Source organism: Plasmodium sp. gorilla clade G2 (assembly GCF_900097015.1).
Source record: "Plasmodium sp. gorilla clade G2 genome assembly, chromosome: 14".
Classification (NCBI taxonomy): Eukaryota; Apicomplexa; class Aconoidasida; order Haemosporida; family Plasmodiidae; genus Plasmodium; species Plasmodium adleri (nom. inval.).
In genome coordinates, this window is record NC_041706.1 from 2,937,539 (window position 1) to 2,950,573 (window position 13,035).

The 13,035-nt window shown below is 17.1% G+C and overlaps 5 protein-coding genes across 5 annotated transcripts in view; all 5 read left to right on the forward strand.

Annotated features, from left to right (window-relative positions):
• Positions 1-257, forward strand: part of PADL01_1474700 (trailer hitch homolog, putative) — a gene marked incomplete at both ends in the record, with an annotated part of 990 nt that extends 733 nt beyond the window's left edge. The window contains one exon of the mRNA XM_028685061.1: positions 1-257. This exon is cut by the window's left edge and continues 733 nt beyond it. Within this exon, the coding sequence (XP_028541077.1) occupies positions 1-257 (257 nt within the window).
• Positions 258-2,438: 2,181 nt separating this feature from the next.
• On the forward strand, positions 2,439-2,834 carry PADL01_1474800 (mediator complex subunit 31, putative; the record flags this gene model as incomplete). Its single annotated transcript, XM_028685062.1, has 1 exon — positions 2,439-2,834. One exon carries the CDS (start codon positions 2,439-2,441, stop codon positions 2,832-2,834), a length of 396 nt encoding a protein of 131 aa, XP_028541078.1.
• A 203-nt stretch (positions 2,835-3,037) lies between these two features.
• PADL01_1474900 (conserved Plasmodium protein, unknown function) lies at positions 3,038-7,666 on the forward strand (the record flags this gene model as incomplete). The annotated part of the gene is made up of 1 exon (XM_028685063.1): positions 3,038-7,666. One exon carries the CDS (start codon positions 3,038-3,040, stop codon positions 7,664-7,666), a length of 4,629 nt encoding a protein of 1,542 aa, XP_028541079.1.
• Positions 7,667-8,403: 737 nt separating this feature from the next.
• PADL01_1475000 (conserved protein, unknown function) lies at positions 8,404-11,376 on the forward strand (the record flags this gene model as incomplete). Its single annotated transcript, XM_028685064.1, has 1 exon — positions 8,404-11,376. The coding sequence occupies one exon, from the start codon at positions 8,404-8,406 to the stop codon at positions 11,374-11,376; it is 2,973 nt and encodes a 990-aa protein (XP_028541080.1).
• Positions 11,377-12,298: 922 nt separating this feature from the next.
• Positions 12,299-12,988, forward strand: PADL01_1475100 (cytochrome c oxidase assembly protein COX11, putative; the record flags this gene model as incomplete). The annotated part of the gene is made up of 1 exon (XM_028685065.1): positions 12,299-12,988. The coding sequence occupies one exon, from the start codon at positions 12,299-12,301 to the stop codon at positions 12,986-12,988; it is 690 nt and encodes a 229-aa protein (XP_028541081.1).
• Positions 12,989-13,035: the final 47 nt, after the last annotated feature.

Below are 13,035 nucleotides of genomic sequence, written 5' to 3' on the forward strand. Positions count from 1 at the left end.
GTTTCTTTGATAATATAAGTTGTGAAACCTTAGATAAAAAACAAGGAATTGATGAAAGAGTTGACAGAGAAAAGTTAAGAATGCTAGATGTGGACACATTTGGAATAGCAGCTGCACATTATAGGACTAATATGCATAATAGAAATCATAACAGAAATAAAATGAGAAATAATCGAAATAATAAAATGATGGGAAACTTTAATTATAATTATTTTAACAGAAATCAAAATCCTTTTAATAGATATCCAGCATATTAGTTATATATGATGGAAGGACCTACAAAGGGCAAATATATTTTACGCATATAATATATATATATGTATGTATGTATGTATGTATTTATTTTACGCAATTTTTTTATTATTATAATTGTTTGTAATTTTTACGTGAGTAATACAAATATATAAGTTTATATATAAATGGATAAGTGTATACATACATACATACATACATACATACATACATATATTTATTTATTTATTTATTTATTTATTTATTTATTTTTTATATTAATTAATAGATTTGCCCATTTAATTCTTATTCCTTTATTCATTTAGTATTCATCCATTTATTTATATATTTATTTATTATAATTCTTTTTAAATGTGTAATAATATATATATATACATATATATATTAAATTTCCTTGAGTGCACATTTTTTAAAATATATAGTTTAGCATACCCTACGAATACATATATGCATATAATATAATATATATATTATATATATGTGCATATTTTTAAACTTGGAATAATTATAAGATATATAACTTACAAATTGTTTACGTAGTTTTTTTTTTTTTTTTTTTTTTTTTTTCTTCTTCTTTTTCTTTTTTTTTTTTTTGTTTTATTTATTTTTTTTTTCTTTTCATTTTAAGAAATTATGGATATATCTTATAATTTTATTACAATAAATGAGTGTTATTCTATATTCAACTTTTAATGTAATATATACAATATATAATAATAATTTTAACAAGTCAAAAAATAAATAAGGCGCTAGTTCACATATATATATATATATATATATATATATATTATAAAACGTTCTAATAGGTGTGAATAACATTATACATCTGGTATATTAGAATATTTTTTTCTTTTTTCTTTTTTTACAATTAGTTGTATTTTATTTTTTTTTGTACTAAAAAATAAGTACAAGTTTAAAATGAAGCATAAAAACGTGATGATATCAATGAAATATATAATTTCTTATAAACGTTATATAAAAAGAAAACAAAAAAAAAAAAAAAAAACACATTTAATGATAAAATTTCAAAACAAAATTGTCCTATATGTTCATAATGAGTAGTAGTTATTTAATAAATAAATATAAATATATATATATATATATATATATATATATATATATATATATGTTTAGATTAAAAATAAAATGATAATATGATGTATGTATAAATAACATATACACAATGGAAAATAATATTGTCAGCACGCATATATATATATATATAATATATATGTATGTATTTTTTTTTTATACTCATAATAATATTGATAAAAAAATTAAAAGAAATAAAAGAATGAAATAACGCAAGTGATAATAATATTCTTGTACATTTATGTTTGTTCTTGTCCTAAAAAAAAAAAAAAATTACCAAATGATAACACTTGAAAGATATCCCTTTCACTTAAGTGGCTTATTTATGTGTGTGAATGTGTTTGTTTGATGGTTAGCAATAATTCCCTCATATTTATAAATATGAATCAACGGAAAAAAAAAGAATTATTTTAAAATCATAATAGTTATATATATTATATAATATTTATTATTAAATGTTTAACATGAATAGCATAATATATATATATATGTATGTTAAAATATAAACAGAGATATATAAATTTATATATTATTTCGAATGAAAAATAATTTAAATAAAACTATTTCTATATATTATCATATAATGTTCAAACGATACATAAGAATATTATTATTTTTCATCATTTATAATATATAAAATACATATTTAATATTATATTATATTATATATTATTATATGATGATTTTTATATAATATATTTTTTGCTACAGGGAATAATGGAGGAAAGTATACCAAAGTGATCATAATATTATATATATATATATATATATTATTTAATTTTTTTCTTTTTTTTTTTTTTTTTTTTGGATATAATTAGAATATTTATAAGTAATTAAAAATATATATATTTTTTATTTGATTTATTAATATAATAAATATGATAATTTTTTAATTTTATAATATATATATTTTTTTTTTTTTTTTTTGTATTTTCCATATTATTTAATTTTCTCTTTAAACCAACATGATATTTGTTTATGTTTTTTTTGTGTATTTTATTTGTTTAGTGTACCTTTTTCGTATTGATTTATAAATTTTATTTATTGTCAATTGAATTTTTTTTTTTTTTTTTTTTTTTTTTTTTTTTTTTAAAATGGGAATAAACCAAAAAAATTACAATGTGAGTAATATTATAGATGATAATGAGAAAGTAATTTTTAATAAGAATTATAGAGAGAGCTTATTTGAAAATAAATTAAGGTTTGAATGCGAACTAGAATTTTTACAATCATTATGTAATATAGATTATATAAAACATTTATATGATAATAAATATTTTAATGATTATAATTTTATAAGTTATTTGAAATATTTAAATTATTGGAGAAATAAACCGTATATATTTTATGTACATTTTCCTATATGTTTATATGTATTAGAAATATTAAATAATAATAAAACAAATATATATTTTAATCATGCAAATTCATTTCAAAATTTTATTTATTATATGAAGCTTCATTGGTTATATTTTAATTACCAAGTATAGAGCATATATATATATATATATTTAAATATTTATATATATATTTTTCATCTTGTAAAATATAAATAATAAATATGTATCATATAAAATGTATAACTTAGTATATTCTTATATATTCATATTTAATATACTTTTATACACATATATGTAATATATATTTTTATTATATATCATTTTTTTTTTTTTTTTTTTGTGTAACTGATCAAATGAAATATCGGAAAAATATTTTACTCAGGATACAATATTATACTACATATATTAATAATAATAATAATAATTATTGTTATTTTTATAATTATTATTTTTGTAAAAATGATGCAAAATTCTTCAGTTATTTAAATTCAAAAGGAAAAGGGAGGGGAAGAAAAAATGATAAAGTGAAAAATGTACAACTAGCCAATATAAATTATTATTCAAGGAAAGAAAAAAAACAAATTTTACAAAATATTTATGAAAAGATTATTTTAAAAAGAAATATTGATAATGAAAAAATTCTGGAATTATATTTGAATGATAAAGATGTTCAACATATTTTGAAAGAGGAAAATATTAATGAACATGACAAAAAAATTAAAAGAATTGAAGAAATTGTAAATAATGAAGAAAATTTAAATAAAAAATTTAATCAGTTTTATGATTTATTTTGTTTTGATTTGAAAAATGTGAATGTTGCTATAGGTGTTAATAAAAATTGTAATATAAATGATAATATAAATGATAATATAAATCATAATATATATAATAATATATATAATAGTATATATGATAATATAAAAAATGTAGGACAAAAAAATAACCATTTGAATTATCCTTGTGATAAGTCCATTAATAATAAAAATGTTTTTAAATTAAATAATGAATTAATATATAATAGTATGTGTACCAGTTATGTCAAAAAATATGAATATATAAAAATAAATTTAAACCTAATTAAAAAATTTCTTGTTTTTATCGAAAAAAATTTAATTAATTATGATAACACAAGTTCATGCTTTAAATATTATTTTTCATTTAATCAGTTTATTATATATTTTTTTAATTACTCTTTTGATTTTATTAAATACTTTGATAAGAATTTGTTGTTATCATATATATCTTTATATATAAAATTAAATTTGTTTTACTCCCATCAACTTTTTATTTATATTGAAGAAAAAATAAAGGATGACAAGGATAATAAATATAAGGATAAAATAAATGAGGATAAAAATAGACAAGTAGAAGAAACTATTTATGATATAAACATATCTAATGAAGAAATTCTGGATATAATAAAAAATAATAACAAGAATATTATACATATGTTGAATTTATTGCTTCATAAAGAAGTAGGATATTATAATATAATAAATGTATTACATTTGTATTATAGTTATTATAAGAAGGTAAAAATAAATGAAGTAATTAAAAATGTGCATAATTTGTTTAATATTGATATATATTCAATAATAAAATTAAAAAAACATAATAATAATAATAATAATAATAATGATAATAATAATGATAATATGGTGTCTGATCATATAACCAATCTAAATGAAGAACAAATTAATTATTTATATTCATATTATAGTTATATGATATGTTTATATTTCAATTATATGTATTTACTAAATAATATAATTAAACAAAACAATTTTTTTTTACCATATTGTGATGAAAATATAATTTATTTATTAAATTGCATAGAATTATTATGTGAAAATATATTTGATAATAAAACTATTATAGAAGAAAAAATTAAACAATTAATAATGTGTATAAATAATAAGGATGTGGAAAGGTATTTATTAAAAGATATATTATATAATATAAGATATAATGACTATTTAGATATAGGAAAAAATAATATAATAGATAATAATTTAAAATATGAAAATTTTGACATAGAAAATAAAAAGAAAATAAATATATCATATAATTCAATGTATAAAAATAATAATAATAGTATTAATTATAATAATAGTGATTATGATAATTATTATAGACATATTATATATTCTAATGATGATACTAATAAATCTTATTATTTATCTCATAATAATATTATACATAATAATATTATACATAATAATATGTTTAGAGATAAAGATAAATATCTTTTAATTTTATACACAAATACACGAAAAAATATGAAGTCGCTCTTTCAAAATATGACACATTTTTTTATTGTACAAAATTGTGATGTAATATTAAAATTTTTGAATATTATATATACAACAAAATATATGAATATATATAATATAAATATATTATTTTATAGCCTATGTATAAATTCTCATGTTATGAAAACGTATCAAATAAAAAATGTGCTTTTTTTTTTCTCATTATATAAAAATTATTTTATTTTAAATAATGTGGACCTAGGAAATACAATATATAATTGGTATAATAAACGTTTAATATATTTTATAAGAAAAAAGATAGAAGTTTATTTTGAACATCATTCTTTAGAAAACAGTATAAGAAGTATATTTCTTTTATCTGATATATTAAGTTACAATAAAATAATAAAAAAAATATTAATGAAAAAATTGGAATTGTTAAATATTCAAAACATTTCACCTGCACTCTTTTGTCAAATATTTTTTTTATTAAAAAAATTAAAATGTGATGCACGGAATCAAATAGGAAGTCAATTGTTTTTAAAACATTATAAGAAATTCATACCTTCATTAACATATATCCAAATATTATATTTAATAGAAAATGTAGAATATTTAATAAATAGAAGGAAGCGTAAAATTTTCCTTCTTCTGATTTTATATTGTTTTAAGAAATTGAAAGAAAATAATACTCATTTGTTATATCACGATTCTATTTTTATAAGTATGAATTATATTTTTAAATTAATAAATATAATAAACAAATTTAAATTGTATCAATATTGTAAAAGGAATTATTTTGTTCCAATATATGAATATATTTTATCTTTTGATGAAGTACAACGTGGTATAAAAAAAGAGAGGTGTCAACTTAATTTTTGTGGTAATAATAAATATTTTAATCATTTTTATGAAAATAATAATTACACATTTGTCATAAATAATAATGACACAATATTGATAGATTATAATAAGAATGATAGAAATAAAATAAATATAAAAGAACAAAAAGTTGATGATACAAATGGTGGGGGTATTAAAAAATGTGATGATAATAATAAAATAAAGGAACATAATAATAATATTGTAATAAAAGACAATAATATTTCTTCATCAATTAATTCTTATGAGAATTATACAAATGATAGTAACGTTTCTTTTTTTCTTGGTACATCTATTAATTGTTTATATAAATATAATATTAAGTTAGAATTACTAACATGTAGTCAAATAATAGATATGATTTTTTTTAATATTAACACTAATATAAATATTTTTATTATAGGAGAATTATATAGCGATTTATTTTATCGAATTATTAGAAATACTCCTTTTAGAAAAGATGAAATATTACTTATATTTAAAAGCATGTGGATGTCTAGAGTTTATCATGAAAATTTGTTTAATTCGTTACTTGAAATTATAAATAATAATAAAAGGATTATAGAGAACTATTTATATTCTTTAGATATTTTATTATGTCTTTGTTCTTACAAAAGAGATAATATGAAAACAGAAATGCAAAATTATAAAGAGCTAATCATATCACTTTTTGATATATGTTTTTTAAATATAGATCATATTTGTAAAAATATAAAAAGACAAATACATTTTTATTACTGTGTTCTTTTTTTGGAAGTATATTATCCTATATTATATTTAAAAATTATTAAAGGGAAGGGGAATATTTTGTCTGATATTTCAAATCAAATTTATAGTAACAAAATAAAAGAGAAGGAAGAAATATCAACTATATTTGATAAGAAAAAAAATGAAACAGTTGAAGAAAAGAAAAAATTATATATGTGTATGAATAATAAAGTGGTTAATAAATATGATGTGGTAAGATATAATTTGAAAGATACTAAAATGGAGAGGATAAATATTGTAGGAAATATGAACAATACATTTAATAATAATGTAGAACAAAAGGATAATATAATAAATGTGGACAATATAAAAGAAAAAAAAAACAAAGAAATTAAAAAAATTAAAGATATCTATGAAAAAAATAAATATGATTATACATACAATATTTATAATAATTTTAGCCATGATGGTGTTATCTATCCAGTGTGCATTTTAAAAAAATTAAAAGAAATTTTTTTTATTTATCAAAAAAAGTATGCATATAAATATGATCTTATACCATTTTATGAATTATTAGATAAATTATATATAAGAAAAATAAAATATAATAATGTTCCAATAATATATTTAAAAAATTATGAATTAAATAATTTGTTTGTTTTAAATATTTATTTCCCCCTCATCAAGTTTGCTATACTGTTTGTAAAAGATCACAAAGATGACATCAGAAATGACAAAAAAATGAAAAAGGATATTATAAAATGTATTCATATGAAGAATATAGAGAAAGAACATATAAGTGATAATAAAACAAATGATAATAGTAGTAGTCATAATAGTTTGTATCCATATAATTTTATTTCAAATAACTTATATTCAAATGATATAGATATATTAATACAAAGATTATATTTGTATAAATATCATAAAATACATGTTATGGTATTATCAAAAGAAAATGTTGATTTGTTTTTTAAAAAATATACAAGTGAAAAACAACTGAAGCTAATAAACGAATCAAATATAGTATTTCAAAATGTGTATAAGCATATAATAAAAAATAACAAAGAAGACCATGCAAAAATGTTAGCTTCCCTCATGAAGAAACAATTACAATTTATATTTTCATTAAATTCATGAAAAAAAAAAAAAAAAAAAAAAAAAAAAAAAAAAAAAGAAATTATTATTATATTATTAATGTATGATTATTTCGAATTCTATATTTTTTTAAATAATTAAATCATAATAATTTTTAAATGTTTTAGTTTTGTTTTGTTTTTTATAATTCTTTATACATATATATATATATATATATATATATATATTGTCATTGTTTTTGTTTAAGTGTAATAACTTTAAATATTTTAAATATTTAATTATTAAGGAATTCAAAAAAAAGGAATAAATAAATAAAATTAAAATTTATTATTTTACAAATACTATAAATATATATATATATTAGCTATTTTATAAATATGGGTAATTCTAAAATTCAATATATAAAGTATATTTATATATAATATTCCCTTAAGGTTATTATATATATATATTCTTATTTATTTTAATGTATTAAAAAAAAAAAAAATTTCATGAAATGAGGGTAAAAGAAATTACCCCTCTTAATATATTTTTATGGTTATAATAACAAACATATATATATATATAATATATATGTATATTTTTCTTTTATGGGCTTTTTTTATTTTTATTTTTTTTTAATTAGGTATTTATAAATATATATATATATATATATATTACTATTGTTTAATCGTACTAAATATTATTTATTTATTATTTATTATTTTTATTATTTTTATTATTTTTTTTTTTTTTTTTTTTTTTTTTGTAATTAATATTTGATTTAATTGAGAAAAATAATGAAATCTTATAGTATATACAATAAGGAACAAAAGAAAGAATTATTTGAAAATTTTAAAAATGAGATAATAAATTTATTAAGTGTTCATAACATATATTTTGTAACTGGTAAGTTGGAATTTGAGGAAGTGATAAAATTAATTTTTATTTTATATGAAAAGAAAATACACACATTAAATGAGAAATCAAAAATTTGTTTATGTTTTTCGGATGATATATTTATTAACTGTTGTTATGAATTGAGTAAAAATAATTTGAATGATTTTTTTTTATTCCCTTATGTAGATAAAAATGATAAGGGAAATATAAATAAAAAGGATGAATATGAATTGGAAGAAAAAAAATACAAAGATATACAACAATATGATGAAGATTTATATTATGAAAAAATCAATACATGTAAAAATGATAACAAAATTGTAGTTATAGAAGAATCAAAATTATTAGAAAAAATTTTATTAGATCCATTATTAATACAATATAATATAATTATCTTAACAAATATTTATAAAAGACATTCTAAAACTGATTTAATATTATCTTTATTAAAAAAAATTATTTTAAAGAGAAATGATTTATATTTATTTCTCTTTTCTGATTATTTTAGTGAACAAGTATTACACTTTTTTATTTCATATAATGATAATGTATGGAGCTGGAAAAAAAAGAACAACTCATTGTATGATGATGAAAATGAATCTGTTGACAATGATTATGTGAAGGAAAAAAAAGAAGTAGAAGGACAAAAAAAAATTAAACAAAAGGGAGATAATCAAGGTAATGAAAGTAATATATATAATAAAAATAATGAAGGAAATATAAAAAGTAATATCAATTTTGTTTATAAAGACAAAGTGAAAATTAAAAGGGGTAGTAATAATATATATGATGAAGAAGAAAGTTATGATTATAATAAAAAATATAGTACTAATCTTTCTTATGATGAACAATATTATAAGTATAAAAATGAATTAAATGACCATGTAAAGAATAAATTTTATAATAACAAGGAAAATATTTATAAAAAAGATCAACATAATAATAGGAAAAACAGATATTCAGTAGAAAAAAATAATACATTAGAATATAATGATAAGGATATAAATTCGTATGAAGAAGAATATGGAGAAAACTTATCAAATATTGAATTAAAGGATATTATGAAGAAAGGGTCAGGAAAAAAGAAATGTGATTTTAAAAGAAACATCATATTATCGAGTGATGAACATACAATAAGTGATAATAATGAAAGTAGGAATAGTACCCATGATAATAAAATGAAAGTAAGAAATAGTTTATTTGAAAATACATATATGCATTCCTTGGTAAATAATAATTTGGAAGTTGAACCCGAATCATTAGGGCAACAAAATATATATCCGTATGATGAAGAAAAGAAAAAAAATAAGGAAAAGGAGATATGTGAAAAAGAAAATGAATGGAAAAGGTTTATCAACATGATAAACAAAATTAATAATAATAATAATAATAATAATAATAATAATAGTAGTAGTAATAATAATGTAAGTGTTTATATTTTTCATATAAACCATCATGTAGATACTAATATTAAGGATGATGATAAAAATGAAAATAAAAACTTTATTAATTCATATACTCAAAAGACAGATAATAAAAAAATATATTATTTAAAAGAGCGTTGCTCAAATTACATAGAAACTAGCATTAAGCTTATTAAAAAATTATTTGAAAAAAATAAACGTAATGAAAATATTTTAATATTTTTAAATAATGAATACGAAATTGAACTAGTTCGAAGTGGATTATTAAATAAAGGTATAGATAGTAAGTATATACTTATAATATATGATATAAATAATATGAATGATGAATTTAGTAACAGCGAATTAAAGAATAAAATTATTCTTTTAAGAGATTTGATATTATATTATAAAAAGATAAAAAATATAAATTATATAATAGATACTTGTTATATGAGAGATGAAATTTACAATTATGATATGAATATAACAAATAGATATACCATATTATGTAATAAAACAAAATGTGAAGAAAGAGCATATATAAGTACAGATTCTATATGTTTTAGACTTATAACCATAGATGATTATAATAATTTATTGAATGATATACCATTACCTGAAATATTAAAAAAGGATATATTTTATAATATTTTTTTTTTGAAATTTTTAGGAATTCAAAATTTGTGTTCCTTTGATTTTGTTACAGCTCCTTCTTTAAAATCTTTAAAAAAATGTTTCGAATTATTTTATATTTTAAAATTAATGGATATTAATGGAAATATAATAATAGATAAGAAGAAAGGTCTATTAATTTGTTCTTTACCTTTAAAATTTCGTTATAGTATTTTTTTAATAAATAGTATAGAATATAATTGTTTATATGAAGTATGTGTAATTATTAGTATGTTAATAAATGAACCATTATTTTTATTTAATCATAAAAATTTAGAAAAGGTAAGAACAATGAGATTGTCTTTAATGGCTGAAGAAAGTGATTTATTAAGTTATTATAATATATTTCAAAATTTTTCAAGTGTTAAAAATAAAAAAGATTTCTGTCATAGTCATTTTTTAGTATATAAATCTCTAAAGAAAGCATTTCATTTTTTTAATAGATTAAAATATATATTAAAACGTTTTGGTATATCTATGAAACCATCAGGAAATATAAAAAATATATTTAAAGCAGTAATAGCATCATTTTATTATAACGTTTCAAAAATTAAAAATTCAAATGAATATGAATTATTAAATCAGACAAATCGTGGTCATTTATTTTCTATTGATCCTTTATCTATAATAAATGAGATAAATTATATGAAGAGAAAATTTATTGTCTATACTGATGCTTATACAAATAATTCTTCTAAAATTTTCATGAAGAACGTAACTGCAATAGATCCTAGTTGGTTAGTTGAGGTATATCCCTCCTATTTTTTGAATAAACACATGCAAAAAGAAATATAGTTTTTAAGCTGACATGATAATATATATAAATAAATAAATATATATATATATATATATATATATATATATATTTATTTATTATTATATTTTTTTTTGTTTTTAATATTTTATTTGTAATTTTGATTTGTTAAAAGGTTAAGTTTTTTTACATAGAAAAATTAAATAATAATATTATAAATATATCGATCCTATAATTATATATATATATATATATATAATATTTTAATATAATTATTTGAAAATTTAATCTTTTTTTTTTTTTTTTTGTTTTTCTTATTTATTATAATGTGATATTTTACGTCAATATATATATGTTTTTATTTGTTTATATGTGTTAATTAAATTTATTTTTCCATTCATAAAAACATAATAAGAATTTTCTTTTGGCACCTATTTTTTTAAGTATTTATTTTTTTTTAATAGTATGAAAAAATTTGAGAATATTTTTTAAAAAATATATGTGAAAAAAAGGAATATTAAAATTAAATAATATAAGATAATATATCTTTTAACACACATTTATATATATTATAATGTATATTTTATAAAATTTTCACATCTTAACAATTAAATATAATTTATATTATATATTCGTTCACATTCATTATATATTCTTGTATGTGTATTGAAAGTAAAAAAAAATGAAATTATAAAATTCATGTTATTTTAAAAAGTTGGTGTGAGAAATTTAAAAAAGGGGAATATAAATGGATATAAAATAAATTTCGTTATATATATATATATATATATATATATATTTATATTATTTACTTGTGTGATATAATTAATTATTATTATCCTTATGTTTGAATAAGTCCCCATTATGTAATTTTAGTATTATTATACATATATTATATATATATATATATATATATATATATATATATATTATATGAAAGAATGAGTGATATAAAATAATAAAATGAATGTTTTGAAAAATTTTTTTAAGAGATTATACTTGAAGAATAGAAAAAATGTAATATCACCTTATAGGATATTAGAAAAGAAAGAAAAAGTGGATATTCCATATGCGTGTTTATCATTGTCTGCTATAATGTTTGGATTATCTTTTGCTTTTGTGCCATTATATCAATTATTTTGCCAATCAACAGGTTATGGTGGTACAGTACAGAAGCGATTGGATATAGGTAAAATATTTAATAGGAAAAAGGATGAAAAAAATAGATTAATTGAAATAAATTTTACTAGTCAATCTAATATGCCATGGGTATTTGAACCTGAACAAAAATATATTATAGTAAAACCAGGAGAAACCGCATTAGCTTTTTATAAGGCAAAAAATTTAATGGATAAGCCTATTATTGGAATTGCTTTATATCATGTATTACCAGAAGAAGCTGGATTATATTTTAATAAAATTCAATGTTTTTGTTTTGAAGAACAAATGTTAAATGCTAAAGAAGAAATGGATTTACCTATACTCTTTTTTATAGATCCAGAAATATTAAATGATTCAAGATTAAAAAATTTAGAGAAAATTACACTCTCATATATTTTTTTTGAATCCGATTCAGAAATACCTGAAGAATACCAAAACCTCTCAAGGGCTATTTCCCCATACCAAAAAAAAACAGAAATTCAAGTAATATAAGCATAAAAAAAAAAAAAAAAAAAAAAAAAAGAAAATTATTAAGTAAA